General features: G+C 40.8%; 1 protein-coding gene across 2 annotated transcripts in view; it reads left to right on the top strand.

Moving 5' to 3' along the window:
- The first annotated feature begins 22,269 nt into the window (after positions 1-22,269).
- HMGN3 (high mobility group nucleosomal binding domain 3) overlaps positions 22,270-24,687 on the top strand; it is a 38,428-nt gene continuing 36,010 nt past the window's right edge. For both annotated transcript variants that reach the window (XM_010586591.3, XM_023544237.2), the window contains exon 1: positions 22,270-22,728. In XM_010586591.3, the coding sequence (XP_010584893.2) occupies positions 22,285-22,728 (444 nt within the window). In that variant the 5' untranslated portion in view covers positions 22,270-22,284. The remainder of the gene's footprint in view (positions 22,729-24,687) is intronic.

Genomic DNA, 24,687 nt, shown 5'->3' with positions numbered 1-24,687 from the left:
AATTCTTTGATTTTGGGCCTTTCTTCTTTTTGCCTGCATGCATTTATTAATATAAATTTACCTCTGAGCACTGCTTTTGCTGTGTCCCAAAGGTTCTGATAGGAAGTGTTTTCATTTTCATTGGTTTCTACGAATTTCTTTATTCTATCCTTATTGTCTTCTATAACCAAGTCTTTTTTGAGCAGGGTATCGTTCAGTTTCCAAGTGTTTGATTTCTTTTCCCTGCTCTTCCTTTTATTGATTTCCACTTTTATGGCCTTATGGTCAGAGAAGATGCTTGGTAATATTTCGATGTTTTGGATTCTGTTAAGGCTTGCTTTAAGACCTAATATGTGGTCTCTTCTAGAGAATGTTCCATGTGCACTAGAAAAGAAAGTATACTTGGTTGCCACTGGGAGGAGTGTTCTATATATGTCTATAAGGTCAAGTGGGTTGATTGTGGCATTTAGATCTTCTGTGTCTTTATTGAACTTCTTTCTGGATGTCCTGTCCTTCACCAAAAGTGGTGTGTTGAAATCTCCTACTATAATTGTGGAACTGTCTATCTCACTTTTCAATGCTGTTGAGTTCGTTTTATGTATCTTGCAGCCCTGTCACTGGGTGCATAAATATTTAATATGGTTATATCCTCATGTTATATTGTCCCTTTAATCATTATATACTGTCCTTCCTTATTCTGTGGTGGATTTAACTTTAAAGTCTATTTTGTCAGAAATTAGTATTGCCATTCCTGCTCTTTTTGATTGTTGTTTGCTTGATATGTTTTTTTCCATCCTTCGAGTTTTAGTTTTTTTGTGTCTCCAAGTCTAAGGTGTGTCTCTTTTAGGCAGCATATAGACAGATCGTGTTTTTTAATCCATTCTGCCACTGTCTATCTCTTTATTGGTGCATTTAGTCCATTTACATTCAGTGTAATTATGGATAGGTATGAATTTAGTAGAATCATTTTGATGTCTTTTTTGTGTGTGTTTTTGACAGTTTCTTTTTCCCATTTAATTTTTTTGGGCTGAGTAGTTTATCTTTATTGTCTTTTCCTCTTATTCGTTGTTGACTTTGTTTCTGCTGAGTCTCTTTTTTTTCCATGTACTTTATTTTGATGTGTAGGATAGTTTGTCTCCTTTGTGGTTACCTAAATATTTACCCCTATTTTTCTAAACTTACACCTAACTTTTATTTCTTTATATTGCCTGTCTTCCTCTCCATATGAAAGATCTATGACTACATTTCTTAGTCCCTCTTTATTGTTTTAATGTTGTCTTCTTTTACATAATAACATCACCATTTCCCTGTTTTGAGCTTTTTTTAATCTTGATTTATTTTTGTGATTTCCCCATCTGGGTTGACATCTGATTGCTCTGTCCAGTGTTCTAGTCTTGGGTTGATAACTGATATTATTGATTTTCTAACCAAATAACTCCCTTTAGTATTTCTTGTAGTTTTGGTTTGGTTTTTATGACTTCCCTGAACTTCTGTTTATCTGGAAATGTCCTAATTTCACTTTCATATTTGATACGGATATATGATTCTTGGTTGACAATTTTTCCTTCAATGCTTTATATAAGTCATCTGATTGCCTTCTTGCCTATGTGGTTCCTGCCAAGTAGTTCGAGCTTATTTTTAATGACTCTTTTTGGAGATGACTTTTTGTTTATCCCTAGCTGCTCTTAAAATTCTCTCTTTATGTTTGGTTTTGGCAAGTTTGATTATAATAGGTATTGGTGACTTTCTTTTAAAATCTACCTGACGTGGAGTTCAATGAGTATCCTCTTTCCGGTCTTTTAACGATGTCTTGCTTTCTTCATGTATGATGCCCTTGATATCATTTCACAACTCATCTGGTCTTCAGTCATTAGTGTCCAATGCATCAAATCTATTCTTGAGATGGTCTCTAAATTCATGTGGAATATACTCAAAGCCATATTTTGGCTCTTATGGACTTGTTCTCATTTTCTTCAACTTCAACTTGAACTTGCATATGAGCAATTGACAGTCTGTTCCACAGTTGGCACCTGGTCTTGTTCTGACTAATGATATTGAGCTTTCCCATCATCTCTTTCCACAGATGTAGTTGATTTGATTCCTGTGCATTCTATCTGGTGAGGTCCACATCTGCAGTCACCATTTATGTTGTTTAAAAAAGGTATTTGCAATGAAGACGTTGTTGGTCTTATAAAATTCTATCACTCGATCTCCAGCATCATTTCTATCACCAAGGCCATATTTTCCAACTATGCATCCTTCCTCTTTGTTTCCAGTTTTCGCATTCCATTCACCGGTAATTATCAATGTATCTTGATTGAACATTTGATCAGAATTTCTTCATTTTTGGCCTTAGTGGTTAGTGCATGAATTTGAATAATAGTCCTATGAACTGGCCTTACTTGCAGGTATATGGATATCATCCTATCACTGACAGTGTTGTACATCAGAATAGATCTTGAAATGGTCTTTCTTATGATGAACGTAACACCATTCCTCTTCAATTTGTCAATCCCAGCATAGTAGACCACATGATTGCTGATTCAAAATGGCCAATACCAGTCTATTTCAGCTCACTAATGCCTAGAATATCAATGTTTATGAATTCCATTTCAGTTTTGACAATTTCCAATTTTCCTAGATTCATACTTCATTCATTCCACATTCCAATTATGAATGGATGCTTGCAGCTATTTCTTCTCCTTTTCAGTTATGCCACATCAGCAAATCAGGGTCCCAAAAGTTTGACTCCACTCGTGTCATTAAGATCGACTCTACTCTGCAGAGGCAGCTCTTCCCCAGTTGTATTTTGAGTGCCTTACAACTTGAGGGGCTCATATTCCAGCACTATATCAGACAACATTCCGCTACTATTCATAAGATTTTCACAGGCCAGTGCTTTCAGAAGTATACTGGCAGGTCCCTCTTCCTAGTCTGTCTTAGCCTGGAAGCTCCACTGAAACCTGTCCACCAAGGATTATTCTGCTGGTATTTGAAATACTGGTGGCAAAGCTTCCAATAACACAGCAACATGCAAGCTACCACAGTAGGACCAACTAACAGACACGTGGTGCCATTGACATCACAGAGGTTAAGATTTACAACACACAGGACAATCACATCAGATCACAAAATGATAGACAACCACCAATACTGGGAATCATGGCCTAGCCATGTTGACATGTATTTTGAGGGAACACAAATCAATCCATAACAAATTACAATTTATCTATTTTTCTACTGTTGCCTGTACTCTGGGTGTCATAGCTAAGAAACTGTTGCCTAATCCAAGATCATGAAAAGTTATATCTATGTTTCTAAGCTTTACAGTTTTAGGTCTTACATTTAGCTTCTTGGGTTGCTGCAAGCCTGAGGTTAGTTTCTACATCTCTGAAAAAGTTGATTCTGACAATTTTTGCCTGTTTTATCATGCTTTTATGGAGGCATAAATCTGAAGGTCCCCACTCTTCTATTTTCACTGGGTTCACCCTATTTACTGTTCTTTCCTTCATTTTTAAAGCCCCTTGTGATTACGTTGGCACTACCTGGATAATCCAGAATAATATCCCTATCTTAATTCCTTCTGCCATGTAATCTAACATATTTACAGATTCCAGGAATCAGGATGCAGACGTTTCGTGGAGCATTATTCTGCCTACCACAGGTACTCAAAAGTTAGTATGTCCAAGGCCCTTTCATTAAGCATATGCTTACAAACACATAGTCACACATAAAACAGGTCCTACAAAATAAACAAGAAAAGAGCAAACAAACTCCTGGTGCTCTTCCAGTGCTTCCCTATCTCAGTGGCTGACAGAATCATTTATACTGTGTCCTCTTTAATGCCTTCACCTGTCTTATCCTCCATATCCGTTTCACCACTGAATCCTAATGCTTTATCTCGCAAACATCTCTATAATTGGTCCACTGTTCTGCAATTCGACTTCCATCACCCTAATATAAACCAGTGTTTCTCAATCTTTTCTTTATTATCACTTTTTAAGGAGCCTTTTTAGACATTCTTTTCTTAATTGACCAACCCATGAAATGTTAATGCCACAGATAGACTGTATATCTGTTTATATATTTGTTTATATATTGTACCTATACTCATGGCTAATACATAAAAAGAGTAAGTATAAAGCTTATTTTGTTTTGTTTTTGTTAAGTTAAAGCTTAAAACCAAAAAAAAACCAAACTCAGTGTCATCAAGTTGATTTCAACTCATAGCGACCCTATAGGACAGGGTAGAACTGCCCGTAAAGTTTCCAAGAAGCGCCTGACAGATTTGAACCGCCGACCTTTTGGTTAGCAGCTGTAGCACTTAACCACTATGCCACCAGGGTTTCCAGTTAAAGCTTACTCTTTTTTATTCAATGTAGAATTAAAAATGAGTAAGTAAAATTTTCAAGTTAAAAGGTAAATGTTAAAACTTTCAACATTCACCTTAGCTTTATAACTGTATTTGCTGAGTAACTTTTAATGTAATTTATATGCCTATATAAATTGTAATATATCTAATTATATATGCAAGTTAGAAATTTATACAAATACATAATGATAGCAATGTAATCCAATTTTTAAAAAATCACTCTACAGTGTTATTTTTCTGCAAAAGTAAAGCTACTGAAAATTAATTTCTTAAAAATTATTTTTAGTGAACTTAACTTTTGACTTTTACTTGATATGAGAATATAACTTATAATTTAGCTGCTAGATATTTGTCTTTGGCAGGGTGCTCTAGAGAAGCAAAACCAATGAGGCATATAGAGAGAGAGAGAGAGAGACTTATCTCAAAGAAATGGCTCATGCATTTGTAGAGGCTGGCAAGTCCCAAGTCTATGGGTCAGGCATCAGGCTGGAGGATTTTCCTGGCTCATGTAGCTGCAGGGGCTGATGAACCCAAGATTAGCACACAGGCTGCAGAGGCTGGTGAAGCCCAAGATAGGCAGGTAAGCTGCTAGCTCAAGTTGCAAGAGCTGGAAGTCAGATGATAATGAACCAGATGCAGGATCCAGAGTGAAAGCCTGGCTGGAACATCTATTTACATACTGGAGACAGGCCACACCCCCAAGGAAACTCCCTTTCAACTGATTGGCTGCTCATAGCAGATCTCATCACAGAGTAGATTACATCATCATATAACTACAAATTACATCATTACATAACTGCCAAACCACTGAGAATTGTAGCACAGTCAAGTTGACACACAACTGTAACCACCACAATATTCATTCGGATATTGCTGACATTTTTCTTTTCAGCACTAATGACAGACTGAATAACTGTTGTAGAGTTACATAATAAAATAGAAACAATTTTTATTTAATCCTCAAAGCACAACTCACACACAAAATCATGGGGATCAAACATAAACAACATCCACCAAGTAGCCAAACAGCAGCCTGTAGTCATGCTCAAGGTACTTCTCATAATAAGATTTCAAAACTGACCAGTCGAGCAAGAGAAAGTCCTCCTGTCACAGTGATTTATTCACCATAGTTGTGTAGCGCTGATCTTGCATACATTTCATATATCTTCCATGAATTCAATGTCAACTGAACTCTTGTGATAGCCCCCTACTACGACCCTCCACCCCACAAAAAAAAAAAAAAAAACCAAAAACTCAAGGAGAGAAATTAAATACTACGGAATAAGATTTTATCAGGTAGGATCAAGCACTGAGGGGCCACAAATCATTGTAATATCTAAGGGTTTTTTTTTCCTTTGCCTCCCATGAACCAATTCTTGCCCTGTTGGGGATGATATTACCCCTGTTGAAAACACATGGTCTAAACAATCATCGATCACTTGTCATCTTCTAATAGGTATCAGTATCTCCTTCTTGCCTCTCTGATATGTTCTTCACAAGGCAGTAAGAATGATTTTCCAAAATGTAACTTGATTATGCCACTTCTTTCAGTGCTTTCATCTGCTGTCATAATAAAGTCAAAATGCCTAAACCTGTCTACACATCATCCATAGCCTGTTCCTGACTCTGGCATCATCTCATATAACATCCTCCAACCCTCTCTGCATTCCAGAAACACTGGCCTTCCTCCAATTCACTGAACCACAGGAACTTTGCACATGCTGTTTTTCCACCTGGAGGCCTCTTCTCTGCCTGCTCCGCTTATTTAAAGCCTGTTTCTTCAGTCTTTTCCTTAATTATTCCTCCCTCAAGGGAGACTTTCCTGTTATCCCCAACTTTGTCAAGTCTATCTTTAATATCACCATACTCTCTCCTCAGTAGCACTCATCATAGTTGTAATTTTGTATGTATTTGTGCTACAAGTCCATAGTTTTATGCCTGTTTTTTTCATCAATATTTCCCCAGTATCTAGCACGTCTGTAACATAATAGGTGCTCAATGAATTTACTGAATGAATGCATAATTGATGAATTAACTGTGTTTTAAAGAACTCAAAGGATTGAAAAGTTCAAAGAACTAAAAAAAAAATGAAAGCCATAGTATAATAGTAAAGTCTTGATGAGGCAAAAGTAAAACTAACATAACAAGTGTAAACTCTAAAAACAAGTGTAAACTCTAATAACAAGTTTTCTATTAAATTGTGTTCCAGAAGTCTTATTTTAATGTCCAACTAAACAAATTATGTTTGACTGGGAGTTGCCATATTGTCACTTTAGAAAGCTATCATATGTAGTAAATGCTAAAACAGTTCTAAATATAATTTACTCTTTGATACTTCAGAGCACATCCTGGGAACTTGCAGTGCCTTAAGAACATCATTGCAAACCACAATTATCACAACACAACTCAACAGTCACAGACAACATGGGCTTGCTTTTGGAGTCTGTCTAAAATGCTGTACCAGGATTTGGCTTCCCAGCCTTCTGCTGTACCCCAGGCTGAGGATATCACTCTGGCACACAAGTAGGCAGGCAAAAGTACCCTCACAAGCCTTGGGGGGTGAAGGCAGCTACTAGCCTTCATGCCTCTTACGGCATGAGTGTTTAATGCTGTCTATGCTCAGGACAGCATTAATGTAATGAAAAGAATGGCAGGTTTCAGTCAGAAATTTGGGACTTAATCCTGTCTCCATCATTAACCAGCTGTATGGCCTCAGAAAATGCATTTGACCTCTTTAGACCTCTATAGGGCATTAAGCTAGATAAGCAGCTGAGATATTTCTACTACTAAACTCACCTGTTAATAATTTTTCACCATGGACCCTGTGCTTCAAAATACTATGTCTAGAAAAATTCACTTACTGAGCAATAATTGTTTTTTTTTCTTGATGATTTGTTAACAATCTCAACAAATCTCCAAGGGGGATCAGGAATGGTGGTGACAAAAACAAGGGACACTGTGGAAAGCAGAGAGCAGGACAGGTGACTGGGTAAGAGGGAGATGTCAGGCAATTAAGCAGCAATTTGATATCCTGTTTTTACAAAACAAAGATCTATATAACTGAGCACACTAGGGGAAAAAAAACAACAAGAGTGTGACTTCTTCTAGCCATTTTGAAATACTGAAAATCACTCATGACACCCCACTAATATTTTCATAATTATGCAAAGATCTCAGGCTAGATAGCACTGTGCAAGACGATCCCTGAAGTCCTTAGAAATGTCCTCCAAAATGAATTTCTATTAAATAAGCTTTAGATCACTGACTTCTGCAATCAAATTTTTCTGGAGGAAAACAAAAGTTATTCCTAGTTGTCTTGGTTATCTAGTGCTGCTATAACAGAAATACCACAAGTGGATGGCTTTAACAAACAGAAGTTTATTCTCTCACAGTGTTGTAGGCTAAAAACCAAATTTAGGGTGCCAGCTTCAGGGAAATGCTTTCTCTTTCTGTTGGCTCTAGGGGAAGGTCCTTGTCATCAATCTTCCTCTGCTCTAGAACCTTCTCAGCACAGGGACCCCAGGTCCAAAGGACTCACTCCTGGCTTTACTTTCTGGGTGGTATGAGATCCTCCTGTCTCTCTGCTAGCTTCTCTCTTTTTTATATCTCAAAAGAGATCAGCTTAAGACACAGTTCAGTCTTGTAGACTGAATCCTGCCTCATTAACATGACTGCCAATAATCCCATCTCATCAACATCATAGAGATAGGATTTAAAACACATAGGAAAATCACATCAGATGACAAAATGATGGACAATCATACAATTCTGGGAATCACGGCCTAGCCAAATTGATACACATATTTTTGGGGGACACAATTTAATCCATGATACTAGTATGTAATAAAATTACATATAAACAATATGTAAAAAACAAAAACATAGGTTAAAAATATATTTATACATTTCAAAGGAAAAACGTATCTTTCTTGCATATATTACGAGATTATTTTATAAATACTGTATATCCATGGTTCAAATTCATTTACATTATACATTCTAAATGTGGGTAATATCACCCCAAATGGGACAAAAATTGGTTTTTGGGGAGGAGTAAAAAAATCTTAAATATTAAAGTGGTTTATGGCCCCCTAAAGCTCAACTCTATTTGGTAATATCTTATTCTATTAAAATACTTAATTTTTCTCATTAGGTTTTTTTTTTTTTTCCTGGTATCACATGAGCAGCACTTACATGAATTCATGGAAGTTACACATAATGTACGTAACACCAGTGCTACAAATCTATGGTGAATAGATGGCTGTGATTTTCTTAGTTTATCCAATTTTTTTCTAGTTGTTAAGGGTGGGAATCACAACTTTCTACATCCTAACTGGAGCAAAAAGCCATTTTTTTTTTTAATTTTGCCATTTTGGTAGAGGGAAAATATCAACAGGATACAGAGATTTTGTATGTTTGACTTAAGCCTCTAAGGAAGAAGGGACTTGTCAGCAGTTGAGGTAACGATTATTTCTCCAGTCTAAAGACACAGACACACTAATAGTTTACTCTGAATAGAGTTTCAGTACAGGTGAAGTAGCCAAAATAAAATATTTAGAAATGGCCCACAACAGTGGGAATGATGCTGGTTCTCAGACTGTGGGGCTAAAGCTCTTAAAATCCTTTTTATGTAAAGTCAATTGATCCTCACCTCTGAACTAAAATTTCTCATAGTTTTCCTTTAGCTTCAAAAGTAGATGTGAAGCCTCCTTAGAGGCTTTCCCCTTTGGCCCAGCAAGCAGAGGTTGGTAAAACTAGTGCAAAATGCCAGACTAGATAAAAAATCTACAGAGAATCTCTGGTATCTAACATCCCTGTAGAGTGACCCTGTGCAGAGCACAGGCTGTAGAAGCTGGGAACTAGGCAGAACATGTATCTTTCTTAAATTGTGTATTCTGATGCCCTGAGCCTAGCATCCAGAGCTACACCTTTTCCTTAAACCATTCTAATTAATCATGAGACATCTGGTCCAGTTCAAAGGAATTACAGGGCACCACACCCTAATTCAGGAGCCCTGGTGTAACGGTTAAGCACTCCACTGCTAGCCTAAAGGCTGGCAGTTCGAACCCACCCAGTGGCTCCACAGGAGAAAGAGCTGGTGATCTGCTCCTGTAAAGATCACAGCTTTGAAAACCCTATGGGGCAGTTCTACACTGTCACATGGGGCCACTATGAGCAGAAAATCAACTAGACAGCACCTAACAACACCCTCCTCATTCATCACTCATGATCTGATCCTTGCCACAAAGTTGAGTTTTAACACACTTCTGTTGCTCAGGCATCAAATTTATCTTTTACTATTTCGGTTGAGTTGGAAGGCACTTAAAAGACAACTGGGGAAGAGCTCCCTCCTCAAAGTAGAGTCAGCCTTAATGACGTGGATGGAGTCAAACTTTCAGGACCTTCATTTGCTGATGTGGTACAACTTAAAATTAGAAGAAACAGATGCAAAAACTCATTAATAATCAGAAACTGCAATGTACAAAGTAGGAATCTAGAAAAACTGGAAGTCGTCAAAAATAAAATGGAACACGTAAACATTGATACCCTAACCATTCGTGAGCTGACATGGACTGGTATTGGCCATTTTGAATCAGACAACCACGTGAAACCTGGGCAACGAATAAGGAAAACAGCAGAAGAATTGAAGCCTTTGAATTATGGTGTTGACGAAGAATATTGAATACACCACGGACTGCCAAAAGAACAACATATCTGTCTTGGAAGAAGCAGAACCAGAATGCTCCTTAGAAGCAAGGATGGTGAGACTACATCTCACATACTTTTGACATGTCGTTAGGAGGGATCAGTCCCTGGAGAAGAACATCATGCTTGGTAAAGTAGAGGGTCAGCCAAAAAGAGGAAAACCCTCAATGAGATGGACTGACACAATGGGCTTAAGGATAACAACAATTGTGAGGATGGCGTGGGACCAGGCAACGTCTTTCATTCTGTTGTACATAGGGTCGCTATAAGTCGGAACCGACTCGATGGCACCTAACAACAACAATTTGGTTTGAGAAGCAGTTGCCTTTTCACCTGAACTGGTAGACTCCCTTTTCTTTCAGTTCCTTCTTGCACACCAGCCAATTCTTCTCTAAAGGAATCTTTTTCTTGTAATTTCTTGCTAAATCCTACAAACAGCAACCAATGAACAGTAATAATAATCTGTTTTCAAACCTCTCACCTAAAGTTACAAGTTCACTGCTGCTGTTGTTGTTTTTCATTGCCATTGTGACTCACAGCAACATCATGTATGCAAAGTAGAACTGCTCCACAGGGTTTTCAAGGCTGACCTCTCAGAAGCAGATTGCCAGGCCTGTCTTCGTAAGTGCCTCTGGGTGGGTCTGAACTGCCAGTCTTTTGGCTAGTCAAGCACTTAACTGTTTGTGCCACCCAGGGACTTCTACAAGTTCATTAGGTACAGCTTTTGCCTTCCAACTAACTTACTGCAGGCAACAGCTTTACCATGTTTCACAATTAGAAAACATGGGTTTCTATCTCTCTAGCCTTCAATGGGAAACCCTGGTGGCACAGTGGTTATGAGCTACAGCTGCTTACTAAAAGTTTGGCAGTTCAAATCCACCAGGCGCTCCTTGGAAACTCTATGGAGCAGTTCTACTCTGCTCTACAAGGTCTCTATAAGACGGAATCGACTCAATGGCAACAGGGTTGGTTTTGGTTTGGTTAGCCTTTGGTAATTGATAATTTGATTTCTCCTGACCAGCTCTTAAACCAATGTCACATATTTCAGAGCTAATTTTATTGTTAAAGCGGAACCCCACTCAGGTTCTAATTTCTATATAATTTTAGGATAAGATATTTAATCCTGTGATAGTGAAGTTTCCTCAAATCTCAACAGCTTAAAAAGATTTTCACTTGCGCTCCATTACCATTGAAGGTTTTCAAAAGGTTCTGTTCCCTGTGGTCACTAAGGGGCACATGCAGACAGAGTCTCCATCTCAACATGTGCTTCTATAATCATAGCTACAGGGAGAAGACAAAGCACCTCTTAATGCTGGAAATAGTTGGTAGGCAACACTAGGAAGCTGTATAGTTCTGGGTTCAGTTGCAGAGAAAAGAAATTACTCTAATTTAAGCAGGAAGGGATATGTTCAAACATTAAATAGCTTATGGGATAGTTGAGGGGACTAAAGAAACAAGACTCTAGGTTGAACTTTCAGAAAACTGTCTCAAAGTCATACCCAGAACCAGGTCTCCAAAAGAGCTGTGCCTCTTCTGCAATCAGTAATCCACTGGCAAGGCGGTTTATGAGAATAAAAATACTCTCTCAATTAGGAAGCCATTATTGGTGCCAGTTCCAAACCACGCCACATCTGTTATAGGCTATACCTACTGTCTTAGTTATCTAGTGTTGCTATAACAGAAATACCACAAGTGGATGGCTTTAACAGAGAGACACTTATTCTCTCAGAGTCTAGTAGGCTACAAGTCCAAATTCAGGGCATCAGCTCCAGGAATGCTTTCTCTGTTGGCTCTGGAGGAATGTCCTTGTCGTCAATCTTTCCCTGGACTAGGAGCTTCTCCACACAGGAACCCCAGGTCCAAAGGACAAGCTCTGCTCCCAGCCCTGCCTTCTTGGTGGTATGAGGTCTCCCCTCTCTGCTTGATTCCCTTTCATCTCTTGTAAGATAAAAGGTGGTGCAGGCCACATCCCAGCAAAACTTTCTTCAACTGGATCAGGAATGTAACCTGAGCAACAGTGTTACATTACACCCTAATCCTCTTTAACCACAGGTAGAGATTATGATTTATAACACATAAGAAAATCACAAAATGGAGGACAACCACACAATACTGGGAATCACGGCCTAACCAAGTCAACACATATTTTGGGGGGACACAATTCGATCCATGACAACTACAGATTGGATTCCTGAAGGCTCACCTCTCAATACCCACAAAGCTGGTGAGCGGGGTCTCTGCCGGTGTCACAGAAACTAGAAGTACAGACACAGGAGATGGAACAGAAACGTGGCCTCCCTCTCACTTCTGGTTTCCAAAGCTCATGTTAATGCATCTGACTAACCAAATCCAAATCCCATTCATAACCCTAGCTGCAATGGATTCTGGGATATGGCCTTCAGACTCCAGCACTTCCGGTACATGAAGGAATACCACCACAAAAATGGAATTGTGTGACAATGTAACATATCTATCTCTTATAACGGAGCAGTAGGTAGGACTGGGTACCACATTCTACAACCACAATACAGTACTTATAATTTCCATTCCCACCTACTTAAAAGAAGTAATTTTAAGAGGTTTACACGTATGTTCAAAATCAGGCCCTTAGGCATTTAGGAAAAGTTAAAATGCTTCACTGTGCTCTCTTTTATAATCTAAAAGGGAATATAACATACTTTCTTCAACCAAACTACGTTAAGTACTAGATTTCAGGCCTATGTATATTTACATACTTCTGTCTTCACAACAATTCTAGGAGGTAGTGTATCAGTTAGGGATTATATTTAGCTGCATGTCACAGACATCCACCTACCTTGGTCTGCTGAAACATATGTATTTTCCATAAAATATAAGAAATGTAAGTAGTCTGTAGCTGGGCTATCCAGGGCCAGTACAGCACCCCAGACTCCTTTCGTCTTTCTGCTCATTCACCCTTAACTTGTGGCTCTCATCTTCACGGAAATAAGATAGTTATTCCACTTCCAGATATTATTACCAACCTCCCAGACAGAAGGGCAATGTTTTGGATTGAATTGTGTCTGTCAAAAATGTGTTGTAAATCTTCCTCTATGCCTGTGCTTATAATCCCATTTGGGGATGGGTTGTCTTTGTCATGTTAAAGAGCCAGGATTAGTATAGGGTGAGTTTTGAGTCAATCTCTTACAATATATAAAAAGAGCAGATTAGGACAAGCCAGCAAGCAAAGATGGGGGAAGACAGATCCAAGCCACATGGAGATCTCCAAGGAACCAGGAAACAGAAGCTTGAAGTGACAAGGACCCTCCTCCAGAGCTGACAGAGAGAGAGAAAGCCTTCCCCTAGAGCTGGCACCCTGAAGTCGGACTTCTAGCCTCCCGAGCTGTGAGAAAATAAATTGCTGTTTGTTAAGGATAACCATTTGTGGTAATTCTGTTACAGCAGCACTAGATGACTAAGTTAGAATTTGGTACCAAGAAGTGGGGGTGCTTCTCTAACAAATTCCTACAATGCAGAAGTGGTTTTGGAATTGAGTAATGAGTAGAAGGTGGAAGAGTTTTAAGATGCCTAATAGTAAATAGTAAAAGTCTGGATTTCCTTGAAGAGATTATTGGTAGAATAATGGATGTCAAAGGCAATTCTGGAGGGTTCGGAAGGACGTGAGGAGAGCCCCAAGAAAGTCTCTGCTGTCTTAGAGAATACATATGGCATCAGCAAGAGAATGTTGCTAGAAATGTGGACGTTAAATGTGCTTCTGCTGAGGCTTTAAAAGAAAATGATGAACATGTGACTGGACAATGGAGGAAGGGCGATGTTTTTCATGTTGTGGCACAGAACTTGTCTGAATTGTGTTCAAATGTTTGGTGGAAGGTAGAATTTGTAAGTGATGAACTTCGAAATTAGGCTGAGATTTCTAAGCAAGATTTTAAAGGTTTGTCCTTGCCACTTACAGCAAAATTCGATAGGAAAGAGACAGACTTAAAAATAAATTGTGCAAAACAAAAACAGAACTTAAAGACTTGGAAAATTCTGTTGAACAAACTAAGGACACGTGTCCTAGAAAGTTCACCAAGGACGTGGCTACACAATGTTCTGTTAAAGAGATTAAGCCTGTGACTGATGGATCTAATCAAATACCAGAGCAGAAAACCCATCAGTTTAGACTGAAGGGAACAGAGAAAGAACAAAAGGAAAGAACGCTGTATGCCTCTTGGAATTCTGTAGGCAGGAAACAGGCCAAAGAAGCTACACCTCTTGTCCTCCAAGAAAAGGACCATTCCTGGAGCAGCTACAAGATCAGCTGAACTGCTGGAAGGAGCACAGGAACCAGGATCTTCTCAGTTTCAAAGGGCGGAATAACGGCCTCCTTCACCAACTCAGTTCCATTTCTGGAGTGTAGGGCTGTCGTTCACGAGTGCCAGGTGGATGGGGTCCCTGCCCAAAACTGAGAGGGTCAGAGTTGCCATGCCCAAGGGGGAGATGATTAGGGTCTGCTGGGCCTGAGCAGCTGGGTTGCTACTGAGATGGACTAGGAGAATGGGGCTGCCCAAAGCTGAGGGAGCAAGAGTTGCCAATCCCAGTGGGCTTGGAAGGCGAAGCTGAAGCCCAGGGCAGAGGGGCCTCCACCCAGAATTCAGAGGGCACGGCCACCACCCACAGTCCGGAGGTGGGGGGGAGGGGCACTGCCCAGATGGTTCCAAAGAATAGAGGACTGTTTTCAAGCCTTGAGAGCTAATGTAAATTGTTCGGCTGGGTTTAGGACTTTCTTAGTGCCCGTTATCCTTTCTTCCCCTCCAATTTTTCCCATTTGTAATGGAAATGTCTAACTTGTGCCTGTTCTACTATTGTACTCAGAAGCAGATAACTTGTATTCTAGATTTCACAGGTTCACAGATGAAGAGGAATGTTGCCCCAGGATGGAATATGCCTAAAGTCTCACCCATATTTGATTTAGATGATTCAGAAGATGAGATTTTGGACTTGGAGTTGATTTAAGACATTTAGGATGATGTGATGGGATGAACTTGTTTTGCATGTGGCAAGGACATGAATTTTGGGGGGCCAAAGGGTGGAATATTATGGGTTAAATTGTGCCACCCCAAAATATGTGTTGTAAATCCTAACCTTTATGCCTGTGGTTAGAAACCCTGGTGGCGCAGTGGTTAAGCTTTTGGCTGCTAACCAAAAGGTCAGCAGTTCCAATCCTGGACACCCTATGAGTCGGAATCAACTTAATGGCAACATGTATGCCTGTGGTTATAAACCCATCTGGGGATGGGTTGTCTTTGTCATGTTAATAAGGCAGGATTAGTGTAGGGTGAGTTTTGAGTGAATCTCTTATAATACATAAAAAGAGCAGATTAACACAGCCAGCAAGAAAAGATGGGGGAAGATAGATCCAAGGCACCTGGAGATCTCCAAGGAATCAGGAAACATTAGCTGAAGACATAAGGACCTTCCTCCAGAGCCAACAGAGACAGCCTTCCCCTAGAGTTGGCGCCCTGAATTTGGACTTCTAGCCTCCTAAGTTGTGAGAAAATAAATTTGTTTGTTAAACCCATCCACTTGTGGTAATTCTGTTACAGCAGCACTAAATGACGAAGACAGGGAAGAATAAAGGCAAAAGGCACCTGCCAGAGCTGGGTCTGGCCCCTGTTAAAACAGCTTTGAGGAAAGGTCCATCTTGTGGTTTTGCGTGCATCTCATTAGCCAAAACTGTGTCACAGAGCGACCTCTAGCTGCAGGACAGCCAAGGAAGTAAAGTTTTTGTTTTGTTTTGGCAAAATCTACCACCCAAATTAGAATTCTGTTAGTAAGGAAGAAGGCTAGCATGAATTCTGAACAGGAACTAGCAGTGTCTGCCTTGGGTAAACATTATCATCTTCATTTTACAACAAGGAAACCAGGGTTCAGAGAGGTTAAACAATGTGATCAAAGCTCAGGGACTTGGGATTTGAATTCAGGCCTTGTGATTACAAATTCAGAGCTTTTGAGTAAGAGTTTATTTAAAAAAAAAAATTTTTTTTTAAATCAGCATGTAAAGAGGTAAATCAGATTATTCAGAAAAAAAGAAACCATTTGCACACAATTCTGTAGAGCAGAAGTAGGAGTAGTAACGAGAAGGGGTAAAAGACTAGATTTGTAGTGGAAGCAGCACAATCCCACAATGAAAAGAAAAGAAAAAATCTTACGCTTCAAAGTAGATTTGAAGATTATGGCACAGTTTCAGGATAGTTTTCCACTGGTGGGTAAAAATTTATTGCCTTGCAGCTAAAATTCATTGTGAGCTAGCGAAACTCATTTTATTGCCTCTATTACCTCTTACCTGGTGCTTAAGAATTATAATCGTCATTAATCAAGCTAACCTGAAAATCATCTCTAATGGCTCCACGGTGTTTTCCAGAATGATTCATTTGATTCCCATTTCCCTAAATCTGAAAGTTTTTGCTTTTATTCAGAAAATGAAAACGATACCATCTGTCCTAATGGACAGGACTGCTGTAACCGGAGGTGAAGTGAAAAATGACCACAATGGGGCCAGTGGATGCTTCTTACAAGCTCCAAAGGATCCTGAAGGAAATGCAGAAGACATCAGAAATGGGTAGCCAAGACTGCCAGTTTACAGGGCAGGGGTGTGGTCCTGTTTGAGAATGCACTTGAAATGACAGTAATCCACAGAAATGTGTAACTCAGCTCTGCAACTATCCTTGACTGGTCTTTAGCACCTTGCAGCTTGTGGCTTTTCCCCTCGGGGGACGGGGGACGGGATGTGCCCTTACTCCTTGCTCTGCCCTCGCCATGAACCTTGAGGATTTCCCTCCCTTAATTTTCCCCACCTTGATCCTGGCTAGCTCTTGGCACCAGACACTTTAACAAGTCTGGCAGAATGAGATGGCTGAAAAAATGTACCCCAATCCCCGGTTCTAGCTACTGAGCATACCTAATTCATCCCCAAATAGTCCTTTGGAAAATTCAAAAAGCTAATTAATTACACCTCTGTGAATTTAAGCAGCAGCAGCAGCAGACAGGAAAGGTAAATAGCACCTATTGACCTGAAAAGAACTGGGGGTGGGGAAACTGTGTAAAACATACTTGGGGTAAAGAATTCACACACAGATTAAATTTGATTGAATGCTGGGAAAATAAAGAGTAGGTTCCTCTTGGAAGATCACAGAAGGCCCAGCCCCTCTTGCTGTCAATGCAGTTAATAAAGCCTTGAAAGGGTGGGGCCTGTAGGGATTTGCCTCAGGGTAAGCTTTCTTTGAGGATGTAGGGCCAGGGAATTTAATCTTGCCAGGGGTTCTAGGAGCTGCCTAGAGCACAGCCTGGGAAAATGGGGGGAAAATCTCTTCCTAGAGATCTGGATAAATGCAGAAGGAGGCTGGTTGCGCAATGGTTAAGCACTCAGCTGCTAACCAAAAGGTCAGCAGTTTGAACTCACCAGCCACTCAGCAGGGGAAAGACATGGCAGTGAGCTTCCTTAAAGATTACAGCTTTGGAAACCCTGTGGGGCAGTTCTACTTGTCCAATCAGGTTGCTATGAATCAGTATTGACTCGATGGCAATGAGTTTGGTTTTGTTTGGATGAGTGCAGCTTTTATTCACTCTTAAGAGTCCTTGCAACTAGAGAATTTGTTGTGGTTGTAAGCTGCCCTCGACTTGGCCCCAACTCATGGAGACCCCAGGCACAATGCTGCCCAGTCCTGCTGATCAGACCATTGTGATTCATAGAGTTTTCACTGGATGATTTTTCGTAAGTAGATCATCAGGCCTTTATTCCTAGTCCACCATCTTAGTCTGGAAGTTCCACTGAAATCTGTTTAGCATCATTGTTGTTGTCAGGTGCCGTCGAGTCGGTTCCAACCCATCGCGACCCTATGCACAACAGATCGAAACACTGCCCCGTCCTGAGCCATCCTTACAATCGTTGATATGCTTGAGCTCATAGTTGCAGCCACTGTGTCAATCCACCTCGTTGAGGGTCTTCCTCTTTTCTGCTGACCCTCTACTCTGCCAAGCATGATGTCCTTCTCCAGGGACTGATCCCTCCTGACACATCCAAAGTATGTAAAACGCAGTCTCACCATGCTTGCTTCTAAGGACCATTCTGGTTGTACTTCTCCTAAGACAGATTTGTTCATTCTTTTGGCAGTCCATGTTATATTCAATCTTCTTCGCCAACACAATTCAGAGGCATCAATTCTTCAGTCTTCTTTAGTCGCTGTCCAGGTTTCACAGGCGTATGACGCAATTTAAAATACCAATGCTTAGGTTAGGCGCACCTTTGTCTTCAAGGTGTCTTCGTTCTTCAACACTTTAAAGAGGTCCTTTGCAGCAGATTTACCCAATGCAATGCCTCTCTTGATTTCCTGACTGCCGCTTCCATGGCTGTTGACTGTGGATCCAAGTAAAATGAAATCCTTGACAACTTCAGTCTTTTCTCTGTTTATCATAGCAATACGAAATCTATCACTGATAGACAGGTGATGGCTGTGCCTGAGGTGCACTGGCCGGATATTGAAATTGGGTCTCCCACATGGAAGACGAGAATTATACCACTGAACCACCAATGCCTCAAAATAGAGAAGAGAAAGAAGAATTTGAAATAGGAAGGTAGTGCCAGGCAAAACTGGAAGTGAGGAGAGATGGAGCACACAGGTGCAAGCAGGTGTATGGAGGAAGCTTCTACCACAGATTTATGCTCCTGCTTTGGAAACCCTGGTAGTGTAGTGGTTAAGTGCTACACCTGTTAACCAAGAGGTTGGCAGTTCAAATCCACCAGGTGCTCCTTGGAAACTCTATGGGGCAGTTCTACTCTGTCCTATAGGGTCGCTAGGAGTCGGAATCGACTCAACGGCAGTGGGTTGGTTTTTTTGGAAATGTGGAAACCCTGGTGGTGTAGTGGTTAAGTGCTATGGCCGCTAACCAAAAGGCCAGCTGTTCAAATCCGCCAGGCACTCCTTGGAAACTCTACGGGGCAGTTCTACTCTGTCCTATAGGGTCGCTATGAGTCGGAATTGACTCGACAGCAGTGGGTTTTTTTGTTTTTTTTTTTTGGTTTTTGGAAGTGTGTTAAGAAGTCTGTTAAGTGTGTTAAGAAGTCTGTTCACTTCCTGTAGAGAAGTGTCTCTGAAGTTGGTGTTTCAAAACACAAAAAAAGCAAATGGCCAGAGAAAAGCTCAATAGAATATACTGATAAACAAATGAGTCTTTGCTTCTTACCAGGTTGGCCTCCCTCTGTCCTGAACATGGCATGCTCATTTCTGCTCAGGTGTCTTTATCTCTAACCTGGAATTCTATCTGCCCACCAAGTCACTCTTTTTGCCTACTCCACTTACCTCCTGGACTGCCAGGGGAGGTCTTTGCTGATTTTCTCAGAACCTGAAACCACAAGGGAGAAGGCCCCCGTCCTTAGTGTCCCGCTCAGTCAGGTACAATCCACTTCAAAGTAAAGATAACCAATGTTGTCATTTATTATACAATTAAAGCTATCATTTTCATCATTTGTAAAGAAAGAAAGAAACTCAAATGACTCAACATTCCTACGATTAGTTTTCTTTATCCAACTAGCAAGCTTCATTGTCATTGTAGCCATCTTATCATTTGCAGTAAAAACTTCATAATTGTGTTTGCTGTTGTTGACTGAGAGTGTTTAGCTTTGAAAAATATCAACTAAAGAAGCCAACTTTGTGAATCACTTTTCATCATGGAAAGGAACAAGCCACTTTAGCTCCACCTTTGCTGTGACATCTTTTCTTCTCCATAAAGAAAAACAGCAATTCAACCCAGAATTCAAGTGCTGCTCAGCACGTTTCTCGAACATCTTACTAAAAATGTCTTGACTGGAATTTATCATCAAACACTTTGCAAATTAACTCTCTTCCCAGATATCTTGATTATAAAATCATTTTTAAGGGTCAAATTACTAACCTCTACGCTTTTCATCCAGCTTCAAAGCAAAGACCTGGTTCTATCTCAGTTGTTTTTAGTATACTGTGATCTTTTTAATGCCTGAAAGCAAGGATCTATCAAAGACAACTGGGATCACACCAAAAGGACGCAGAATCCAACTTGAAAAGGTTCTCACTGACTAAAGAGAGGGCAATTTCAGCATCTTATGGACTGGTCTGAAACACACCAAATATATACAAACACATGAGTTCATAAAAATGCTCCAAAAAAGAAAGCCATTCAGCACCTCTGGAGATTGCTAGAATATCAATTCATTACTTGGAAAATTAATCAAGAAAAAAGTCAGGCATTAAAAATAGTCACTTGGTGATCTTGTATAATAAATATTTGCAGCCTCTCTGTGACCGAAGAGCTCAGCTGCTAACCAAAAGGTCAGCAGTTTGAATCCACCCAGCAGCTCCTTGGAAACCCTAAGGGACAGTTTTACTCTGTCTACAGCGTCGCTATGAGTCGAAATTTACTCGACTGCAACGGGTTTGTTTTTTTTGGTTTTAAGGTTAATTAACAACCTGCGATATGCAGATGACAAAATCTTCTTGCTGAAAAGCGAAGAAGACTTGAAGCACTTACTGATGAAGATCAAAGACTACAGCCTTCAGTATGGATTACATCTCAACACAAAGAAAACAAAAATCTTCCCAGCTGAACCAATAAGCAACACCATGGTAAATGGAGGAAATAATGAAGTTGTCAAGGATATCATTTTACTTGGATCCACAATCAACACCCATGGAAGCAGCAGTCAAGAAATCAAAAGACATATTGCAGTGAGCACATTTGTTGCAAAAGACTTCTTTGAAGCGTTCAAAAGCAAAGATGTCACTTTGAGGACTAAGGTGCACCTGACCCAAGCCATGATATTTTCAGTCACCTCATATGCATGTGAAAGCTGGAAAATGAATAAGGAAGACTGAAGAAGAATTGATGGTGTTGGCAAAGAATAGAGAATATGGCACGTACTGCCAGAATGAACACATCTGTCTTGGTAGAAGTACAGGCAGAGTGCTCCTTAGAAGCGGGGATGGTGGACTTCATCTCACTTACTTTGGACATGAATCAGGAGGGACCAGTCCCCGGAGAAGGACATCATGCTTGGTAAAGTAAACGTTAAGTGAAAAAGAGGAAGACCCTGAGTGAGATGGACGGACACAGTGCCTTCTACAACGGACTCAAGTATAACAACTATTGTGAGGATGACACAGGACGAGACACCATTTCATTCTGTTGTAAATAGGGTTGCTATGAGTTGGAACCAGCCCCATTATGCCTAGCAAGAACCTAACAAGGCTTCAGTACATTTTCCTACGATGTGAATTTACCATTCTAAGATGATTCTGAAACTTTGCCTGGTTTTGCCTTTTCTATAATTTCATATAAATGAAATTATTCAGTATGGTCTTTCATATTTGTTATTTGATGTAGCATTTTTTATATTAATACATGCTATTACACATACTAACATTTTGTTCCTTTTTATTGTTGAGTAGTATTCCTTTGTATGGGTTTACCACAATTTGTTTATCCATTCACCAGTGCTTTTCTTGAATCTATTGAAATGATCATATCAGTTTTCTCTTTTAGTCTATTAATATGGTAAACTACATTGATTCTCAGATTTTAAATCACTTTGCATTCCCAACATAAATTCCACTTGGTCATGCTGTATTATTCTTCTTATATGCTGTTGGGTTTGATTTAACTAAGTTTTGTTCAGGAATTTTGTGTGTATGTTTACGAGGGATATTAATCTGCAGTTCTTTTTTCTTTTAAGGTCTTTGGTTTTGGTATCAGAATAAAAACCGGCCTTTAAAATAATTGTGAAGTGTTTCTGCCACGACTATTCAAACGCCTCGCAAAACTTTGAGAAACAAATTAGGCATAAAATGTGGCATGACGGCTGTCATTTAAATATCTTTGAAATATGTAAAATAATCTGTTCTTTTTTTTCCTAATTTCCATAACAAATGTATCCTATTCATCTTCACGTCTAGCTTGAAGCTGGCTGAATTACAGTGACCTTTAATCACAGATTTTAGAAAATTAGAGCTAAGTAATTTTAGAGACTTTTTTTTAAGTCACTAGATATCTAGACGAGGAAACGGACTTCCTGTGAAACTGCCAGACTCTTCTAGAACTGGGTACCTTCCCACCCCTTACAGGCCTATATCGTGTAACACTTAGTACAAGCCTTTATGGATAGCACACATATAAAGTGCCTCCGTGTACATATTTATATTACAAAGTTAATACGTCTATCCTTAATCTTTTTCCTCTCTATGGAAGCCCAGGTTGTTCTTACCGATACAATCCAGAGGGGCAGCAGCAAAACAATACAACTCTACGTTTGCGTGGCCTTGGGGTTACTAGTTGAACCGGGCATGCTCAGTCGCCGGGCAGATTTTTTCGGCGAAGTGGAAACTACAACAGCGCGTACACTGCGCGCGGAGGTGGGAGTGTCCTCGTGGAATTTAGAACGTTTCCGCAGCCAATGGGGCCTCGCTGCCGGCTGGCGGGGCTCCTCATTGGAGGAGCGGGGAGGCAAGCAAGTGGAGGGCCCCGGAGGGAGCCGAGGAGGTGCGGCTCCGAGAGGCCGGGCTACGCCGTGCTCTGCGTGTGAGCAGCTGCAGCGGTGGTGGCAGCATCCAGCGGTGGCAGCAGCAGTTCCAGCCCGTTGCTTTACTTTTTGCTGTACGAACACAGTCATTATGCCGAAGAGAAAGGTAAGACTTGCCAGAAAAGATTTCAAAGGCCTTTAAATTGTGCTTACAGCAAATCCTGTCATTGCAATGGATTGCGCGGAATGCGCGTGGTAGTAAATCGACATTGCGAACCTCTTTGGTTCTTCTGGCTTGTTTTCAGATGCCTGTTGCAGGCATTTCTTCCTCTCTCCTGTCTGTCCTCTTCGATCTCTAAATGTTACTTTCCAGCGACACGGCTTCCCCTCTTTATGAACTCATTCTCGCTGGAATGGTTTCCACCTCCAACAACGAGAAGCAAAAGCGGCTTTCCTTTTCCCCCTTCTAGGAGGGGAGTTCCTCTTTGCAAACTGCTAGGTTGTGAGAAGTAGAGGGAAAACAGCGAGGGGGACGAAAACAAGTAAAAACATGGGGAAATGGGGGGAAAAAAATAAGTCGGGCAGATGTTAGGGTTATTCCCCTGTGGGCTGTGCCCACGGCTGGGTGCGCCGCGATGGCTCTGGGGCTAAGGGAGAGAGGGAAAGCCATATTTAAAACACCGCTCACCCTCCTGCTCGCCTCCGCGGCAGACCCGTATGTACCAACTCCAGTGTCAATCAGGGCTGGGGACAGCGCAGGCGGGGCCCGGCGGCCGGGAACTGCCCGCTGTTCTCAGCAGGAGCGGCGGAGTTGGCAACATGGAAGACGGGACGGCGCCCGCGGCTCCACAAGCAGGGGCCACCGGCTCCCACCCCGGCGGCTTGAAACCACGGTCGGGTCGGGAAGGCGGGTCCGCGCGTTCCCGCGCCCTTCCGCGCGTTTAGGGACGGGGATCATTTTAGTCTCCTCTTCCGCCACTTGCAGACTGTCCCCTTCCGCGCGGGCCCCGCACAGCGAGTACCACGCACGGGGACGTATTCTTCCCTTGGGGTCGGCTGCTAGTTGTCATTGTCCCAGGGATGGGAGGGAAAGAGGAACTTCTGTCGGAGAAATGCAGTGTTTGGCGGCTGGTTCCTAAGGAAATGTTTTGCATCCGCCCATCGCCTATCCCAGGGTTTCCAACAATGTCATTCCGCCCGGGTATTAAATTTGAAGCATACTTACAAGTAATATCCTGCATTATCAGTAAAGTCTGGACTAATTTGTGTGTGCGAGTGAATGCATTAATAGAAAATATTTAAGTTTAAAAAATCTAGATTTGCCTCCTTATCTGTCATTACTAAGAATTTGATGGAAACTTGTCTCCTTCTCCACTTTCTTAAAAGCGTAATAATTGGCCCAGATTTTTAAAAATATTATGGTTTATGGGTCCCTGAGTGGCACAAACAGTTAGCGCTCCAGTACTAACCTAAAGTTTGGCAGTTTGAACTCACCCAAGAGGCACATTGGGGGCGGGGGAGGCCTAGCAATCTACTTCTGAAAAATCAGCTATTGAAAACCTTATGGGACAAAGTTTTACTCTTGTACACATGAGAGGGTCACTGTGAGTCAGAACCTGCTGGAGGGCAACTTTTTTTTTTTTAATATAGTTTATTGTGCACATGCTATGTGCCATGTAAAGGGTTTGACTTGCAGCATCGCATTTAATCCTCAGAATACCTTGAGAGAGTATCGCCGTTGAACTGGGACTTAAGGGACATGAATAGCCCCATATCTCAACAACCAAATACTGCTATCAAAGATTCAATAATCAGATGCTGTAGATCCCAAAGTCCTTTCTCTCAGTCATTATTTGTTCATTCCCCATTTAGTAGTGAGTGGGTCAAGAGGAATTTAGGAAATTCCAAGAAACTCCCAGCCTAAGAAGATGGATGGCATATTAAGAGTACTAATCCTTTAAATTTGTTGTTTAAACTCAATTTTCATGAAAGAATTATACAGAATGAGCATATTAAAACAATGCCGTCGTTTTCAGTATTTTATCTGAGGGTTAAATGACTAGTAAAGTTAAAGGACCTAACCATCAAGAAATAGGTTACAGAGTGAGTGGGTGCTATCTCCTTT

This window comes from Loxodonta africana, chromosome 1, assembly GCF_030014295.1.
Source record: "Loxodonta africana isolate mLoxAfr1 chromosome 1, mLoxAfr1.hap2, whole genome shotgun sequence".
Lineage (NCBI taxonomy): Eukaryota > Metazoa > Chordata > Mammalia > Proboscidea > Elephantidae > Loxodonta > Loxodonta africana.
Note: the sequence above shows the minus strand (reverse complement) of the source record. Positions and strands in the feature narration are given on the sequence as shown.